The sequence below is a fragment of the Siphateles boraxobius genome, unplaced genomic scaffold (genome assembly GCF_051911475.1).
Source record: "Siphateles boraxobius isolate OS27281-9 unplaced genomic scaffold, OSU_SipBor_1 86, whole genome shotgun sequence".
Taxonomy (NCBI): domain Eukaryota; kingdom Metazoa; phylum Chordata; class Actinopteri; order Cypriniformes; family Leuciscidae; genus Siphateles; species Siphateles boraxobius.
Genome location: NW_027509215.1, coordinates 5,094,478 through 5,115,022, shown reverse-complemented (window position 1 = coordinate 5,115,022; position 20,545 = coordinate 5,094,478). Strand labels below are relative to the sequence as shown.

The 20,545-nt window shown below is 38.6% G+C and overlaps 3 protein-coding genes across 3 annotated transcripts; all 3 read left to right on the top strand.

The window, feature by feature from the left end:
• The first annotated feature begins 1,212 nt into the window (after positions 1–1,212).
• Positions 1,213–5,707, top strand: LOC143731204 (stonustoxin subunit alpha-like). The gene is made up of 2 exons (XM_077221886.1): positions 1,213–1,306; positions 1,432–5,707. Exons 1-2 carry the CDS (start codon positions 1,213–1,215, stop codon positions 3,243–3,245), a joined length of 1,908 nt encoding a protein of 635 aa, XP_077078001.1. The 3' UTR covers positions 3,246–5,707.
• On the top strand, positions 3,250–5,707 carry LOC143731212 (uncharacterized). The gene has a single exon (XM_077221891.1). The coding sequence runs from the start codon at positions 3,444–3,446 to the stop codon at positions 4,380–4,382; it is 939 nt and encodes a 312-aa protein (XP_077078006.1). The 5' UTR covers positions 3,250–3,443; the 3' UTR covers positions 4,383–5,707.
• Positions 4,494–20,319, top strand: LOC143731145 (uncharacterized). Its single transcript, XM_077221804.1, has 3 exons — positions 4,494–4,553; positions 16,892–17,387; positions 18,949–20,319. Exons 1-3 carry the CDS (start codon positions 4,494–4,496, stop codon positions 19,920–19,922), a joined length of 1,530 nt encoding a protein of 509 aa, XP_077077919.1. The 3' UTR covers positions 19,923–20,319.
• Positions 20,320–20,545: the final 226 nt, after the last annotated feature.

Here is a 20,545-nt window from a genome sequence, read left to right as displayed (position 1 = left end):
CAGTGAAGTTTTTGAATATTTTTCATAAATAAAAATCATAAACAATATGCAAAAATATTATTTTCCAAAATAAGTACTGTAGTATACTCAAACTTGCAAACATAGTTGGATAACAATGCTTTTGGGAAACGCACCCCTGAACGAGCTCACCGTTATTTGTTGCGTAATGACTTGTGTGTTCAAGAAGGCCAGATATGCGCAGATTCTGACCTAAAAGCTGTATTTAATCACGATGACTCACGAGATGAGTATTTGCGCTACACGAATTTCCCCAGCAAAGTGAATAAACATGATAAGTAACACGCCAAATTGGCTAGTGATGTGACAGCGTCACAGTGGATTTTTACACGCATTTGGTGGGTTGGCTGATGTTAATTTTCACAATATATAGGCCTATATATAGCCTATAGGCCTGGGAGAGCGGGGCAACTTAACGCTTTTGCCTTTCTCAGTTTGTATAAATCTACTTAGGGTTCAGACTCAGAGTATTTATTTTTTCCCACATTAATTTCCACATGTCTACAATGATGTGGTTTTGTTTTATTAATACAGTGTATCAGTTTTTCTTGATATACCCCAATACCCCGTAAGAATGGAAGTGAAATGTGAAATGTCCCTTAGGTGGGGTATGCTAAATTGTAACATGACCATATGACAGCTTAAAATGCTATCGCTCTATATATATATATATATATATATATATATATATATATAAAAGACAAACTTAATTATTTTCTCAATATAATACCATTATTCACTTTTTTATATAAAATAATGACATTTTTTTATTATAATTTTTGAGTTTGTTTATATATTTGACAACTAGGTGACACTGTTATGAAAGTGCTCATCATAATACCTTTCAGAGCATCATCATAATAACACTTACTGACCATGCCACGCCAATGCGTTGGTAAAATGCAGAATTTTACATCAATACAATGCCAGAGAGACAATATGGTCGGACCTAAGGAATACAAAAGTATGTGTAACGAGACAACACAAGCACATGGCTCAAACAAAAGGCCATGTGCTTGTACACAAAACACGGGTCTGTCATGATCCAGCCAAAAGACTTGGGAAAATCAAGGTCAAGAAGGCCGGATCATGCAGTTTCGTTGCTAATGCAATATTTTTTTCAGTAATATGTTGTATATCCTTTTATTTAACATTTACAAAAAAATTATAATCCAAGACTTTTTCACTAGAAAGATGTCTGACTCTGAAACCATTGAATTGGCTTGTCTTGGCCGACCTTTTCAGTTGGGAATGCTTTATGACTGCCGAAGAAATGTCCTCATTCCAGGTAATATAAAACACATGAACACAATGGGGAGGAAACAATCTAAATGGTATAATTTATTACTTTATTAGATGTTATGCTTTATACCTTTTGGGTAACTAATTATTAATATATAAAATTTCCCCAAGGAATAACTCTTTGGGATGCTGAGATGCTGCAGAAGAATATCAATGTACGGCCACAGCCAAACACTGACTTCAAAATCATTGCCTCAGATTCAAGTGAAGACAAAGTAACAGCTTTGAATATTTCTGCATCTCTTGAAGCCAGCTTTCTGTGTGGATTAGTTAGTGTGAAAGGCTCAGCTGGCTATTTAAATGACAAGAAGAAGTCCAAACATCAATCTCGAGTCACTTTACAGTATCGGACAACTTCACGTTTTGAGCAGTTATCTATGGAGCATCTTGGAGCAGGGAACATAAAGCATAGCAATGTATTTCAGGAGGGCTCGGCCACATATGTTGTTACGGCTCTATTGTATGGAGCTCAAGCGTTCTTTATTTTTGACCGTGAAGTTTCATCCAATGAAAATCATCAAGAGATACAAGGAGTTCTCCAAGCATCAATCAAAAATATACCTTTAATATCAGTTGAAGGTGAAGCATCTTTGAAAATGAGTGAATCAGAAAAAGAGAAAATGAACAAATTCAGTTGCACTTTTCATGGAGATTTTGCTCTGGAAAACAATCCAGTTTCCTATGTAGATGCCATCAAGGTGTACTCAGAGCTGCCAAAACTGTTGGGAGAACATGGAGAGAATGCTGTGCCAATGACCGTATGGCTTTACCCTCTGAAAAAACTAGATTCAACAGCTGCTCAGTTAGTAAGGGAGATCAGTGTAAGCCTAGTACGACGTGCCCAACGGATCATGGATGAACTGGATAATTGTGACATTCAATGTCAAGACCTGATGAGGGACAATGTCGCCATTCAATTCCCTGAAATCAAAACTAAATCAGAAAATTTAAGGACCTATGCTCAGAATACAATAGTTTTTCAAAAACATCTCTGCAGACTTCTTCCATCCATAAGGGGTGGAGGAAAAGAAGAACAAGAGCTTGTTGATGCTCTTAATGACAAAGAAAGATCCCCATTTCAGGGTGCTCTGGTAAAAAAGTATCTAAATGAGCGAGAGCAAGAGATGAATGTCATTAGATCTTACCTCGAAATCATGAAAGAAGTCCCTGTTCTTGCATCCAGCAATGAGTTTGACAAGGTTGTCTTGAACGCATCCAATGACTATGTGATGATAGCTTTTGCACTTTCCTCCTTAAATGAAAAGGAACTGTACTTTTCAGACCTAGAGAATTACCTGAAAAAACAATCGAGTAACAACGGAGAGCAAGTAAGTTATGATCAAAATTCCTCCAAAAAGACAGAGAAATGGTTTTCCTCAGGAAATGTAACTACAATTACCAGGGAAAACATACAGGCCTTCCTAGATTTCAAAGAAGCCAATAAAGGAAGAAAGAACATTGAATTCTGCATTGCATCAATCCCAGATGAACTCATCACTGCCTCTTCAATTCATGTTTATGAAAGGGGGAGACTCATGAGCTCTCAGTACGAGCTCCCCTCAAAACCCCCAAAACCAGTCTTCGTGAGTGCCGAGCATGACTGCATACATCTGCAAATCAAACCTCCTGACCTCGGTGTTAGTTGTGTGAACTCGTACTGTATTTCATATCAGTCTGCGCAGAGCCCTGAGTGGACAGATGTGTTAACTGATGGGGTTTCTGATCAAGTCATTGTCAAGCAGTTACAACCACATAAAGAATATCGTTTCAACTGTAAGGCGGTGTGTCGTCCAGGAGTAAGTCTGACTAGTGACACAACATCAATCTTCAAGACTGGTCCATGTGCTCCTCCTGGAGCACCTATAGTGAAACGAGTAGAATCTGAGTCTGCAATTGTAGCCTGGGATGTTCCTACATCTGTTTGAGAAGATGTTCTGGTCACTGGATACGTGTTGGAATTCAGAGAATGCAGAAAAGATCAGGAAAGTGAAAAGCCATGGAAGTCTGTAAAATCTACAAACAGGGAGTGCACTCTTCAGGGACTGAAAGAAGACACAGATTACACAATCACAAGAGTTTTTGCAAACTGTGGGAATGATGGAGAGAGTCTCTTCAGCCCTGAAATGGTGTTTTCGGCCAGTTTTAAGGGGAAACAATCTAATAAGGATGGGAGCGGGTTGTTCTTGCATCAATCTTCACGAATAAAAAAGGGCAATCCATCAATACATACACTGACATTACACAAAAAAATGGCAGAGAATGTAAGTTTTAATCAATATGTCTTCGGAAGAAAGGTTGAGGATGTGAAAAACAAAGTTATCCTTCTTTTGGGATCAACAGGTGCAGGAAAAACCACACTGGTTAATGTGATGGTCAATTACATACTGGGCGTAAAGTGGCAGGATTCATATCGCTTCAAACTAATCAATGAAGTGACCAATCGCTCACAGGCTGAGAGTCAGACATATAATGTCTCATCTTTTGAGCTGTACAATCAGCCTGGCTTTCAAGTTCCCTATTCCCTTACAATCGTAGATACACCCGGATTTGGGGATACAAGAGGGATCCCACAAGATAAACTGATTACAGAGCAGGACAAAAGCTTTCTTTGTAACCCTTTGGGAATCGATCACATTGATGCCGTCTGCTTTGTTGTCCAGGCCTCTCTTGCCCGCCTAAGTGCCAATCAGAAGTACATCTTTGACTCAATTCTGTCCATTTTTGGCAAAGACATTGCAGAGAACATCATAATTTTAGTGACATTTGCAGATGGTAAGAACATCCCAGTTCTAGAGGCCATCAAAGCAGCAGATCTGCCCTGTCAAAAGAATAAAAAGGGACAACCCACCCATTTCAGTTTCAACAATTCAGCTGTGTACGCAGACAAAAAAGTAGAAGAGCCTACAACTTCTGTCAATGATTCAGATAATGATGATGAAGATGATAAACTGACCAAGCTTGTCTGGGACAAAACCTTTAAACAGATGAAGGCTTTTTTCAAGACACTGGGGGCCATTGAAAGTAAAGATCTGCCGATGACTATAAAGGTCTTGGAGGAATGAGAGCGCCTTGAGAAAGCCATGAAAAGTCTGACCCCTCAAATAACTGCAGGTCTCTCTAAAATGAGTGAGATAAAAAAATTTAGACAGTGTTTGGAAAATGAGAGTGACAGCATGAGGCAAAATGAGAATTTTGAGCAAGATGTAGAGGTCATGAAAGCAGTCAGATCCCCTGTAAACTGTTTTACCATGAATTGCAACACCTGCTTCTTCACATCACTCCAACTGTTTCCTCCCTGCAGAAGATTCTGTGCAAACTTGTGCTGTGATGGAGGCTGGCAACTGCATTATCTGCCCTGAAAACTGCCATTACTCTGCTCATTCAAAGGAAAATTTTATGTGGACGTATGAAACAAAAATAGAGAAAAAAACTATTAAAGAGCTGAAAGAAAACTTCATGAAGGCAAAAGGAAAGTTTATGGACTCTAAGCAAATACTTAATGCACTTGAAGAGGAACTACATGGAATTGAGGACAAACTAAGGAAGTTGATCAAACTGTCCTCTGATTGCCTAAGAAGACTCGATGAAATTGCATTGAATCCAAAATCTCTCTCCACAGCCGAATATCTTGAAATCCTGATCAAAACTGAGAAAGAAGAGAAAAGTTCTGGCTTTGAGGATCGGGTTGTTGGACTCGAGAAAATGAAACAAGAAGCTCTTATCCTGGAAAAGATTGCTAGAGGAGAAAATTTGCTCGAAACAGAGCGCCACATTATGGAGGAGAGAGAGAAGCGAATGCAATCTGTTGCCCTGAAAATGATGAAAATTAAGAAAGCTTTTAGTGCCTCTCAGTCACAGAGCAAACAGAAAACATCTGATCAAAAGGGTGAAAGTGCTTGCCTTGAGGGACAGGAGATGTCCTAAACAAAATAAAAGGCTGGTTAGTTCAAAAAGATTTAGGAAAATTGAAAATTTGCTTAACATGATGTTACTTAAACATCAATGCTTCTTTCCTGTATAAATCAATAATCATTTAACATAAAAAATACTGAATTTAAGAGTTATTTTATGCTTTTAATATTTGTGTTTTCAACAATGATGCAATGTCAGATTTCTCAAGAATCCACAACAATTATGTACTGTAGCTCAACTGTTAGAGCATAGTATAGTAGTAGCAAAACAGTAATAATGGCTCCAGAGAATGCATGAAATTATAGTTATTTTTTATAGCTTGAATGTCCTTTAAGCTACTTTGGATAAAAGCTTCTGAAAAAGCATAAATGTAAAAAAGAAATCTTAATTTTTGTGTTTAGTCTTGTGAAATCATGCAAACATTTTGAAAATGTAAAATACTATGAAATACTATAAAAACAATGTATGATTTCAAGCACTTCTTTGTATTAGTATTACAAAGTATTACTTTGAGTTCACAGTTGTATTAGTATGGCATACAACATTTTGAAATTAATAAATATGGATTTTTCTTATGGTAGAGCTTATACTGTATTGCCGCAATGCTTGTCAGCATGTGAAATAAGAAAACATGTAAGTAATTTTCTCAACTCTGTGAATTAATAAAAATAACTTAACTGTTTAACTTAATTGTCAATTCATGATTTTACTTTTTTAAACTTTGTAAACCATTGTGAAGTTTAAATTTGTCTGAAGCCTGTTTTGCAAAATCCAGGTCCTGAACATGGACTGCGACTTGTAAACACTGTAGCAATGTTCACGGAGGAGGCGAGAACCGGCGAACAATCAAAGAAACTTTATTTAAAATAAAACAAACAAACCAAAATACCGGCAGCAGCCCCTCGCAGACGAATGCTGGCTACCAAAAATAAACATAACTGCCAGCAGCCACTCGCGGACGACTGCTGGCTAAAATAAAATACAAAAACCAAACACAACTAAAATACAAGCCTGTTCCTCTCTCGATCATCAACGTCGTCGCTCCTCCTTTATGCTTCCGCTCCTCCATGAGAGATGCGAGACCGGTGTGCTCACAGGTATTGGTCATTAGCAATCGCACCACCGGCCTCGCGCCGTTCTCTCACGTCCCTCGGCCGTCCTTCGCCACAAACACTAACCTAAATTATTGCCATTTAAACATTATGACAACGGGAAGGTCACTTTTGTAGCTTAAACAAAGATTAATAATATTTAATTTATACAGCCAAGACTATAATGTTATTCAACATTTGATTTCCTAAATAATTCATGTACATCCATTTTTTTATTGCAATATATAATTCCAAAAAAACCAAAATATCGCAATGTCGTGCAGCCCTGAATGAAATGGTGTAGGCTACCTCTGTATAATCTGTAAAACAAATATGAAAAATAAAAATAGACTATGGCAAAACCTTTACAACTCTGTATGTCAGATTGACAGGTATTCTGTAGCCTACACTGTAAAAAAATTGCTGTAGTTATGCAGCTGTTTGCCAGTAACTTACTGTAGATTTAAATTGATGTATATTTACTGGCAACAGTTTGTTCAAAGTTAAATGAACATTAAACATTAACAAGTCTTTGTCTTTACAGAATAAAAAAAATAACAATCTAATGCAAAGCATTCTGGGAACCAGAAATTTTCATCAACCTTTTTCTGTTTTTTTTTTCCTTCAGATTTTGGTTCCCAGAATGCTTTGCATGAGGCTGTTATTTTAGTTTTATTCTGTAAAGATAAAGACTTGTTAATGTTTAAGTTCATTTAACTTTGAACAAACTGTTGCCAGTAAATAACATCAATTTAAATCTACAGTAAGTTACTGGCAAGCAGCTGCCAGTAATACTGTAATTTCTACAGATTTTTTTTACAGTGTACCCTCCATGGTAAATTAATTAAATGCATAATTATTATAAGGAATGAAAAAATATCCAATAAATGGTACACTGACATATAAGAATTAGAAAAAGAACATCAAAAACATGCAAAGACCTAAAATACATTGTGATATGAAATGTTAACATTATGGTGTGATTATATATTATACAACTACTCATAAGCTCAGTGCGAGCTCCCTTTTCCCCCCTCAATGAAATGTATAAGCTCAAGCACACTGGCAGATGGCGACAAACTACTATCAGAAAGCTAGAAATCCAAACCAGCACCTGTTCACATACTGAGCAAATTCCAAACATCATTACGAGCATTGAAGATCTCTGTAGAATCGTGACTCAAAGAGTTGTTGCATGTTAGTGAGGTTATGATGGTAACTGCTAATTTGCCATTTATGATCACATGATCGAGCATCTAGACTATTTTAAACACAACAGTGAGAAAACCCATTTAATACATATTTGTTTGTTTTTTACTAAATGGCATGGGAATAATTGAAATAAAAAGTCAGTTTAATTAAAAATGCAAGGTGACATTTGGCCATACACTTTTGTTTGCAACTACAACCTTAACAGTTATAGCTAAGAATAAATTGTTCTGCTAAGATTTAAGTGTAACGAATAGATTAATAAATTAAGTTATCTAAGAGAAAATGCAGTTACCTTCTTCAGTGTCATGAAAAAAGGATTTCAAATAACTGACAGAAAGCTATATAAAAATATTATTATTATTGTGTATTATTGTCATAGTTGGTGTGAATGGGCGATAAGATAACTATAACAAGAACAATATTGGCATCTTAGGGTGTACTCACACTAGCCAGTTTGAACCGTGCCCGAGTGCGTTTGACCACCAAAGCGCGGTTCGTTTGACTAGTGTGAGTCCTCCGAACCGTGCCCGGGCGCGGCTCGATTAGCCGGCCCTGGCCCGCTTGGAAGAGGTGGGCCAGAGCACGGTTCAGTTGGACTCGGGCGCGGTTCGCATGCAGTGTGAGCGCTAACCGTGCTGGAGCACGGAACAGGACGCGTGATGTACGGGAACTGTAGTCCGTAATCAAAGCTGCAAAGTCCTTGCTGCACTTCAGCTGGTACCTTGCAAACCTCCTCATACGAGCAGCACGATTACGTGAAAATTTTCGCACCACTAAGGCGACACATCTGTTTAACAACAGGCTGTGAGAGGGCTGTGGACCACCGTGGACCAAACGACACAAAATTATCCACAAAGAAAACAGAGCGATGGACTCCATTGTGTTCAGAGAGCGCCGCTCTTCTTGTTTATCCCAAAACCGTCACACCATAATGTCGTAATCGTGCTCCGGCACGAATGCTGAAACCCTATGTGAGTGCAGGCCAGAGGGGGAGTGGGAAGGGGGGACAATCGTACTCGGGCCAGGTTCATGGCAACCGTGCCTAGTGTGAGTACAACCTTACTATAAGCACACACTGCCGTTTTGTCGTCTGCCACTTTAAATGTTTGAGCTCTTTAAAGCAGGGTGGATTGTGATTTGCTTTCAATATTTTTATCGTTCATCAGCCGGAATTTTTTTTTTGTGAAAGCGATTCCAGCGATGCTTTCTCTGTGCCATTATCGTTATTTCCGAGGTGGACTCGGAGTGCGGTTCTGTTAAATTTAGGACAATTTTTAAAACAAAATCAGTGAAAGATTGGTTACTTTACATTTTCATAAATTGCAGAGTCAGATTTCTTGAAGCAACATGGGGTAAAGTGTCTTGCTCTAGGGTACGATGATGAGGAAGTAGGACTGCATTCTCAGCAGCTCTCTGGTTCCTGGCCATGCAAGGACCTCCTGAAGAAGCTCAGATGGAAACAGAGACATGCAAGTTATTAGTTATCTGATTTGACATTATGTGATGGACTTTTGACAGAGAGGTTTTCCATTAAACTCCTGTGTTTCCAGTGCACAGGCTTTGATGGTGCCTTATTAGATTGTTAAGCTCTAAGTGCAGCTTCATGTTCAGCCACTCAATCACTTCAGTTTAATAAACATGACCACCAAACACAGGAAACATACAATATAAACTCACTCATTACCATACCAACAGGAAAACCAGGCAGGAAATGTGTCATGAAGCTAATTCCCAGTCAATTGGGAATGTCTGGCTGATCTGGCTTATTGATGTAAAGATGTTAAAGCTAATGAACATTTAGGTCTAATTTTGTCAATGATCATTAATCATTATAGCAATGAACACAAAGTGAAACTGTTTGAGCAACGAGTTTCAGAAAAGTACGTGACAGGACGGCGGCTGCTTTTTCAGAGGAGAGGAACAATTCCACCGGATATGTCAGAGATGGAATTCAAAATAAATGAAAACAAACGGATGTAAAACTCAGTGAATTGAAAAACCCAAATGGAGAGATTTGATGTGTATATTTGTTTGGGGATTATTTATTTTGGTTTGTTCAGGTCACATGTTGTCTGTCTTCCTGTTAGCTGTGTTTCCTGAGGTGTTCACGAGTCAGAGAATTTCTTGTCCAAACAGTGAATTGGAAAATGTCCAGAACGGAGACAGATGCCTTGTGCAGTCACGTTGTTCGCTCTTCATATAATCTCTCTTTATAGGATTTGTGTCTGCAAGCATGCATTTACAAAATGTCCATCTTTTCCTCTGCTGAAATGCATCAAATATTTAATATCTTGCAAACCGGAGGGGAGGAATAAAGAAAAAGAAGGGAGGTCAAATAAGATAAGAGAAGAATCCGCATAAAAAGTGTGTTTTATATTTAAAAAAATGATCCCATTCATATTTCACACACACACACACACACACACACACACATGTGTTTGCATGTGTTTGTGCTATCAGCTCTGTACCGTATATTGGACAGTGTAGGTTTTTGTAACACATTGTAAAATTTGAATCATTACCCTGTCACTTCTGAATCTGGTTTTCTGAAACATTTAAGCTGGAATTCCCAGAAGCGTGCGCGCACGCACGCACGCACGCACGCACGCACGCACGCACACACTAAAAAATTTACTTTTTCACAGTATTTTTGTACTGTTGAGAGTAATGGGAATTACAAAAAAAAAAACTATAAGAAAGTGGAGTGAAATATGCTTAAAATAATGTCACAAAAAAACCTAGATTAAATTGTATGGCCGTAAAATACGTTTCATTTTCTACAATCATTTAATTTTCTACTTTTTAATTTTTTTGGAGTCAAGTATGACTCAAACATGTTTTTCTAAGCGTCATCCAAAAAAGTAAGAACAATAAGAAACAACCAGAAGAAACTCAATATATATCAGACTGATGTATAGAGGCTGTATCTATCTTGGTGTTCGGCATTTTCCACCAAGAGACTTCCATCCCACGGTCCAGATAATCAGTAGGTGTGTGTGTGCTGCAAGACTGCATATCTGTCCCTTCTCCATCCAAATCTCCCGTCACATATTTCAATCTTTCTCTCACTATCTTTCAAATTGCATAGGGAATCTCAGAGCATTTTGAATCCAGCAGGAGGAGGAAGATGTGAAACGGCTCTTAGGTGGCAGTTTTTAAAAAGATGATTATCTGGTGCAGATGTGCCTTGGAGATTTGTCAAATATCATCTCTCAGGTTTGGTGGAGCAGACTGGTGCAACAAATTATTTCTGTTAAGGATGAGCAGTGGACTGAGAACATTTAGCATCCTTTTAAACCTAAGAAATGTCCTAACTAACAATTTTTATTTGACTTAATGCATAACAGTTTGATTTTAATTGTAAAAATATAGTAATCTGTATAAAAAAAAGAATAATTTACAGCAGTTCCAAGCATGCTTTGCTTTAGACTCTAGGATTAAATGTTAATGCATATCTATGCGGAATATAATATCTATAAGGAAGTATAAAAATCTACTTTTAATGCATAAATGTTATTCATAATTTAAAAACTTGTCTCGATTGTTTCTCCCAGGCAGCAATGATAAGTAACAGAAAAAAGTCTCCTGCTTTTCAGATGTTTCTTCTGAGAAAAAAACACCTTAATCCCAGGCAGAAGAAATCTCAATGAATTAAACTGTGCTCAAATTTGCCAAGACACCAACGTATGCAATCAAAATCCATTTATAACAAACTCAAACATTTCTCATTAAATTATCCCAAGGCCAAATGATCTGAGCTAAGCTATCCAAATTAGTTTCACAGCTCAAACTATGCGAGCATTGAGAAGTGTATATATAGAATGCAAATGATACTATGGTCATGCAAAAGATTAAATTATAAATCTCATTTTTAAAAGATGATCTTGAAGAGTGTGTCAGAGATACAGATTCATGACATTAGAGTGAGAAGTAAACGATATCCAGGAGCCAAAGAACTGAACCAACCTTCACGTCTAACACATACATGAAAAACACACACATACATTATGAAGCAATGCAAACATATGGTTTGCTGTGTCTGTGTCTGTGTGTGTGTGTGTGACTGTGTGTGTGTGTGTGTGTGTGTGTGTGTGTGTGTGTGTGTGTGTGTGTGTGTGTGTGTGTGTGTGTGTGTGTGTGTGTGTGTGTGTGTGTGTGTGTGTGTGTGTGTGTGTGTGTGTGTGGTGTGTGTGTACGCCTCTGGGAATTCCAGCTTAAATGTTTCAGAAAACCAGATTCAGAAGTGTGCGTGAGAAGTGACAGGGTAATGATTCAAATTTTACAATGTGTTACAAAAACCTACACTGTCCAATATACGGTACAGAGCTGATAGCACAAACACATGCAAACATAAACCCATGATGACAGTCATATCTTCATCAGGAGAGTCTTATATCTAATTGTACATGGGCTACTTTACATCACAGTTGAATTGAATTTGTTTTTAGCAACTTAACTCCTGTATTCTGTAAAACAGGCTACATCGCTTTTGGTTGTGGCCTTTTGTATGTGCTTCGTGAAAATTTAGCTGTTTTACTCAAGATAACTTAAAAGGAGGAAGCAAAGATGAGCATAACCAATGTCCAATATTGGCGTCAGTTCACACTGCAGTTACACTTTCTCTGACAAGGATGCGATGAGACCATGCAACGTTTGACATATACCCTATTTTAAGTAAATCAGACCCCTTTGGTCAACATCAGTGTCTTGGAGTTCTGTTGGAATGGGAGCAAATCCCTGTTGTAACAGTGGAAGACCTTTTTGGAAACATAAAAGCTGATATTTGGAAGATTGTCCGGATTGCTTCATGCCCGGACATAATGTGCAAAGATGCATTCAGTGCGTAAACTGAAGCTTCACTGGATAACTGGTCTTAAGTATACATTCAAATTAACCAAAGCCTGGTTCAGGGATTGGGCCTGGAATGATTTTGATTCCTGCTCACTCTCCAGATTTAAATCCCATTGGAAATCTTTGGTGAGATTTGATGAAAGCAGAGGCAGCATGGAAACCAAAGAACATCAGTGAGCTGAAAACCTTTTTCGGGCAACATTTATTTGAGTTTACGAAGAGAAAAGGATTCTCTATACTTTTGGGGTTGAATAATTTTGATATCAATCACACACACACATACACGCACGTACGCGCACGCGCACACGCGCACACGCACACACACACACACACACACACACACACACACACACACACACACACACACACACACACACACACACACACACACAGCCTACATCATTTTTAACCATTTAATTTTACCCATGACTATTTTTGATCTGGTATAAGCCAAATGTTTAGGCTTTTAACACAATCATGAATATAACCAACTAAATAAATGTAAACACACTAGAAGCATAAAAGGTTTCATTTTGTAGCGGTCTATAAACTACCTGCCATAAACTGTTTAGTTTACATGCATTTTATATACTCCTTGTGGAAATACAACACTGGCCATTAAATCATGATCCAAGAGGACTTTGACACTTAATGTGTTTTGTCCTGATTCCTGTCAAGGCTCTTGTGTGTCAAAATGCTCTTGTATCATGATTGAGGATAAATCTGCAGTTAATTTTACAGGCACTGTGTTAAAATTAGCATGCCAATAAATACACCTAGAACCATTAACTGTATTTACAATTAGCAATCCTTAATCAACCAGACTAAGATAAGAGGTAAATATATTGACACTACTCTTCCAAAACTGCATAAAAGATCATAAAAATGTGACTGTATGATATCTAACGATAGGTTTTTGAGTCTTCGAGATATAACAGTAGGCAAAACACACACACAATTAATAAAAATTAGTTATTTCTGAAAATATGGTAAAATTTCAAATCTTAACATTGCAGTCTAATTGGCTGGTCTGACCTCTCATCTATCCTCCTGAGACCCTGCGACCTCATATGAGGACATCACATTTTTGGTTGTGTGCAGCATAATACTTAATTATGTGTAACTGAAACATGTTTTTCACAAATGAGCACACTTACACTGCCATCTGGTGGGGTCAGAAGAGAAAAAAATTTAACATAAATAATTTAAAGATGGCGGAGAACACAGTTCACATTTCACGCAGCCACTCCAGACCAAAACGTCCACAAGATAAAAAATCTAAAAACATTTCATTGTTGATTCTTGTTAAGTTATGCATAGAAGAGTTGTATGATTAAAATGGCATGCACATTTGACAAACTTTTGTAACAATAAAGATTTACTATGCTGCTAAAGTTGATGTCCACATATTAGGACAATGGGACTTAGCTTTGTTGAAATTGTATAAGATGTTGTATAAGAAAAAAAATTTGTAGTTGCATTGAGCTTCGTGACGCACACTGGCTCACTCACTCGAGCGCGCGCACACACACACACACACACACACACACACACACACACACACACACACACACACACACACACACACACACACACACACTCAACGGGGATTCAGTTCACTCACGATCGCGCGCGCACACCCACAGACACACATATACATACACACACACACACACACACACACACACACACACACACTCTGTCTCTCTCTCTTGCTCGTCGCTCGCTCGCGACACACACACACACACACACAGTGGCGGTTCTACATTGAATTACACCCTGGGCGAGACCACCTTCGAGCACCCCCCTTACAAAAAAAATAAAAAAATAAAAATAAAACACAAAATTATCCACAAACAGTCATATTTTATCATAACAACTAAAGTTAAAGAGAACATTATATTTCTCAATTGCACAAATCCTTCATTACATCCATCATTGCCAAAGGACAGTGGACACAATTCTGCACAAACTATGACAGTGTAAGTTATCAGAACTTTAATATACACTATATACATAAATGTGCCAAAAAATATATACAATCAGATATATAAAAAATTTAACAAGAGCAGAGAGCAACAATAATATAAAACATTAAGAATAATATACAAATAAAATATAGAATAAATATTCTATAGCACAAATACTTTATCACACAAATGTGAAAACACTAAAGAGAATCATTACACTATTGCACTAAGAACAGAACATTGGCTGTCATCATGAGGCCATTATAACTGTGTCATGAATATTTTTCTTGACCTCAACTACAGAGGTACAAATTGAATTAGTCATTAAAATGTCATTGTACCACTGTAGTTGAGGTCAAGAAAAGTATACTTGAAACTACCTACAGATTTGAAAATTCCGTTGGCTAATTACAGGGCCCAACTGTTAACCCAACTGATGGAAATAAATAATAACTGAACTTGTAACAGTTTTGTTGAAAAGCACAATATTATGGTGAAATTAGATCTCGTGTTTGTTGACTTAAAACCTAATTATTGTTGTAAGCATAAAAATCATCATAGCAAAAAGGCTAAGAAACGTAAGAGACGAGTTACCCACAATTAACAGTAGCCCTTCATTCATGACAACATGGATAGCCTACCGTAATCATACCACAGAGAGAACATAGTTTTTGCTAGTTTCTCCTCTTCTTCTTTTCTTTTTTTTTTCTAAATTGTGCACCTGATGGCTTTGACCTCTTCCTGTCCATCTCTGTTTATTTGGCACTCGACAATCAACAGATTTCCCATCCCCCGCCCCCAACACTGTCACTCACGTAACGAGTCACGACCAGAAGTCAAGACTAAACCAATTCACCTTGGTGAGGTGACCCACATAATCGTTTTGTATTACTTATTTTTATTAGCCATTTTCAGAATTCATAAAAACAAAAATTTGCAGGAACTATAGGCCTGTATTTATAATATTATGAATGAAATGTGCGTTATTTAGGAAAGAAAGTCGAAGTGGTGTGACTGACTTTAGCCCACTAATTCCATTAGAGTATTTCTGATACAGTGCTCCTGCTACGCGCTGCTGCACCGCCTCTGCGTGCGGTGTGTGAATGCTCTAATCTGTTAACATGGGCGCAGAAAAAAATACGCACTGCTAACGCGTGCAGTGTGAAACCGGCGTCACACACGGCAACTTCAAGCAGGGGCGCCAATTTGCCAATTCCCCACACAGTGAAATGATATAATAGAAAACCACTTCGCGGCGCAGAGGATTTTTTTTTTAACTGCTCGTGCCGCCCCCCATGTGACATGAAAAAATGCCGCCCCGGGCAACTGCCCGGTTCGCCCGTGCCTAAAACCACCACTGAACAGCTGGCTGCCTGGTGCAGTTATAACAACCTTGAGCTGAACACGCTCAAAACAGTGGAGATGATCGTGGACTTCAGGAGGAACAGCCCAGCACTCCCCCCACTCACCATCATGAACAGCACTGTGGAAGCAGAGGAGTCATTCAGGTTCCTGGGCACTATCATCTCTCAGGACCTGAAGTGGGACAATCACATTGACTCCACTGTGAAAAAGGCCCAGCAGAGACTGTACTTCCTTCGCCAGCTGAGGAAGTTCAACCTGCCACAGGATCTGCTGATTCAGTTCTACTCAGCCGTCATTGAGTCTGTCTTGTGCGCTTCCATCACTGTCTGGTTTGGTTCAGCTACCAAATCAGACATCAGGAGACTACAACGGACAGTCCGGACTGCGGAGAGGATTATTGGTGCCCCCCTGCCAAACCTCCAGGACCTGTACTCTTCCAGAGTGAGGAAGAGAGCAGGTAAAATCATCACAGACTCCACTCACCCTGGACACCACCTGTTTGAACTGTTACTGTCAAGACGGAGACTCAGATCACTGGCCACAAGAACATCTCGGCACAGGAACAGTTTCTTCCCACAGGCCATTTCCCTCCTGAACAGTTAACACACCTCCCAAGGCATATGCCTGTAAGTGCAATACTCCCACTGTTTAGTGCAATATCCTACAACTCATGTGATACTTATATGTAGATTTATTTATTTATAATATTCAAAACACTGTAAATAGGTTCATAATCTGTAAATCTGAAAATGTCTATTCTGACTAAACCCAACTGTGATAGTTTTATTCTCATATATTTATATTTTTATTTTTTATTCTTATAATTTGTAGTATTATGTTTCATGTTGTATTTGTATTTGTATATGTCCACTGGAAGCCTCAGTACCAAAACAAATTCCTTGTGTGTGCAAGCACACTTGGCAATAAAGCTCTTTCTGATTTCTGATTCTGATTCTTGAATTCTGCATTGCATCAATCCCAGATTAACTCATCACTGCCTCTTCAATTCATGTTTATGAAAGGGGGAGACTCATAAGCTCTCAGTACTAGCTCCCCTCAAAATCCCCAAAACCAGTCTCCTTGAGTGCCGAGCATGACTGCATACATCTGCAAATCAAACCTCCTGACCACGGTGTTAGTTGTGTGAACTCGTACTGTATTTCATATCAGTCTGTGCAGAGCTCTGAATGGACAGATGTGTTTACTGATGGGGTTTCTGATGAAGTCATTGTCAAGCAGTTACAACCACATAAAGAATATCGTTTCAACTGTAAGGCGGTGTGTCGTCCAGGAGTAAGTCTGACTAGTGAGACAACATCAATCTTCAAGACTCGTCCATGTGCTCCTCCTGGAGCACCTATAGTGAAACGAGTAGAATCTGAGTCTGCAATTGTAGCCTGGGATGTTCCTACATCTGTGGGAGAAGATGTTCTGGTCACTGGATACGTGTTGGAGTTCAGAGAACGCAGAAAGGATCAGGAAAGTGAAAAGCCATGGAAGTCTGTGAAATCTACAAACAGGGAGTACACTCTTCAGGGACTGAAAGAAGACACAATTTACACAATCCGAGTTTTTGCAAACTGTGGAAATGATGGAGAGAGTCTCTTCAGCCCTGAAACAGTGTTTTCGGCCAGTTTTAAGGGGAAACAATCAAATAAGGATGGGAGTGGGTTGTTCTTGAATCAATCTTCACGAATAGAAAACGGCAATCCATCAATCCATGCACTGATACAGTACAAAAAAAATGGCAGAGAATGTAAGTTTTAATCAGTATGTCTTCAGAAGAAAGGTTGAGGATGTGAACAACAAAGTAATTCTTCTTTTGGGATCAACAGGTGCAGGAAAAACCACACTGGTTAATGTGATGGTCAATTACATACTGGGCGTAAAGTGGCAGGATTCATATTAGGGGTGGGGGAAAAAATCGATTCTTAGATGCATCGCGATTCGGACGTGGACGATTCTGAATCGATTCACAAATGTCAAAAATCGATTTTCAAAAAAAAAAATTTTTTTTTTAGATATGTAGCCTATTTATAATGACGTAATATTGACGGAACGCAAAAGACGGAACTCTGAAGCGCGGAAGTGCAGTGCCCGGACCGTCTGTCTGTGGCGTGCGCACATAACAGAGACGCGAATCGCGATGGCTTAGCGCGAAATCCAAACACCCTCCTCGTTAAAAGCTGACGTGTGGAAATATTTTGGCTTCTATGAAGTTGAAGGGGGAAAGGAGCTGGACAAGAGCCACACTAGTTGTAAGCTTTGTAGAATAAAACTAAAATATTTCGGCAACACGACAAATATGAGAAGCCATATGACACGTTTCCACCCAGAGGAGGAAAAACACTCGGCTGTACCAGAGCCGTTTCTCTCTATGGCTCTGGGCTGTACCGGTGTTCAGACGATTTCTGCTGCCTTGTTGAAAAATGCTACCCAAACGCAAATCGATCATAGATAATGTTGATTCATTCTCTATTGTTTCCATAATGGTGTAAATCTCACAATATTATAACATCGTTATTTCATTTTAATCAGGGTAAGTGTATGGGGAGCATATTTGGATATTTTAAATGAACTATTATCCAATTATCACATTTGATATAACAAGTAAAAATGATATTATTGTATGAAATAAAATTATAATAAAATTCGAAGTTAAGAGTACAGTATAATGTACTGTTTTTATTTTTAAAACGGTGTGAAAAGTAAAAATTATCATCAAATATTCATCTTTGACCTGTCAAAGTTTCCTACAAGTATCCACAGCAAGGATGCATAGATTTATGGGCGTGGTAAGCAGAAGAAAAATGAGTCTGCACATGCACCAGTAAGTAGCACATCTCGATGGGTAGCATGAATCGTCAGAACACCTGTTGTTGTTATATTATTAATTTACTACAAGTATGCTGCTAGTTCAGGCACACATTTATTTTCCTGTTGGTTCTTTGCAATGTTAATAAAATATATTGTACGTTAATTCTTTATGGGTCATTACTTTGTACTTTTAAAGCAAAGTATTTATATTCACACACACACACACACACACACACACACACACACACACACACACACACACACACACACACACACACACACACACACACACACACACACACACACACACACACACACACACACACAAAAGATTCAGATAATCGATAATCGCTTTTGAATCGAATCGCAGGCCTCTGAATCGTAATCGAATCGAATCGTGAGGTGCCTAGAGATTCCCACCCCTAATTCATATCGCTTCAAACTAATCAATGAAGTGACCAATCGCTCACAGGCTGAGAGTCAGACATATAATGTCTCATCTCATGAGCTGTACAATCAGCCTGGCTTTCAAGTTCCCTATACCCTCACAATCGTAGATACACCCGGATTTGGGGATACAAGAGGGATCCCACAAGATAAACTGATTACAGAGCAGGTCAAAAGCTTTCTTTGTAACCCTTTGGGAATCGATCACATTGATGCCGTCTGCTTTGTTGTCCAGGCCTCTCTTCCCCGTCTGAGTGCCAATCAGAAGTACATCTTTAATTCAATACTGTCCATTTTTGGCAAAGACATTGCAGAGAACATCATAATTTTGGTGACATTTGCAGATGGTAGAAAAATCCCAGTTCTAGAAGCCATCAAAGCAGCAGATCTGCCCTGTCAAAAGAATAATAAGGGACAACCCACCCATTTCAGTTTCAACAATTCAGCTGTGTATGCAGACAAAAAAGTAGAAAAGCCTACAACATCTGACAATGATTCAGATGATAATAATGATGAAGATGATAAACTGACTGAGCTTGTATGGGACAAAACCTTTAAACAGATGAAGGCTTTTTTCAAGACACTGGGGGCCATTGAAAGTAAAGATCTGACGATGACTATAAAGGTCTTGGAGGAACGAGAGCGCCTTGAGAAAGCCATGAAAAGTCTGACCCCTCAAATAACTGCAGGTCTCTCTAAGATTAGTGAGATTAAAAATTTGAAACAATGTTTGGGAAATGAGAGTGAGAACATGGACCAAAATAAGGATTTAGAGCAAGATGTAGAGGTGGTGAAAGCAATCAGATCCCCTGTAAACTGCTTTACCATGAATTGCAACACCTGCTTCTTCACGTCACTCCAACTGTTTCCTCCCAGCAGAAGATTCTGTGCAAAGTTGTGTTGTGATAGAGGATGGCAACTGCATTATCTGCCCTGAAAACTGCCATTTCTCTGCTCATTCAAAGGAAAAATTCATGTGGACGTATGAAACAAAAATAGAGAAAAAAACTATTGAAGAGCTGAAAGAAAACTTTATGAAAGCAAAAGGAAAATTTATGGACACATGGCAAATACTTGATGCACTTGAAAAAGAACTCAGTGGAATTGAGGACAAACTAAGGAAGTTGATCAAACTGGCCTCTAATTGCTTGAGAAGACTCGATGAAATTGCATTGAAGCCAAAATCTCTCTCCACAGCTGAATACCTTGAAATCCTGATCAAAACCGATAAAGAGGAGAAAAGTTCTGGCTTTGAGGATCGGGTTGTTGGACTCGAGAAAATGGAACAAGAAGCTCTTATCCTGGAAAAGATTGCTAAAGGAGAAGATTTGTTTAAAACACCGCCGCATCACAGTGGAGAGAGAGAAGCGAATGAAGACTGTTGTCCTGAAAATGATGAAAATGAAGAAAGCTGTTAGTGCCTTCCAGACACAAAGCAATCAGGAAACATGCAATCAAAAGGATGGAAGTGCTTGCCTTGAGAGTCAGAAGATGCCCTAAACAAAAAGGCTGATTAGTTCAAAGAGATATTTGGAAAATTTTAAATTTGTTCCTTAACAA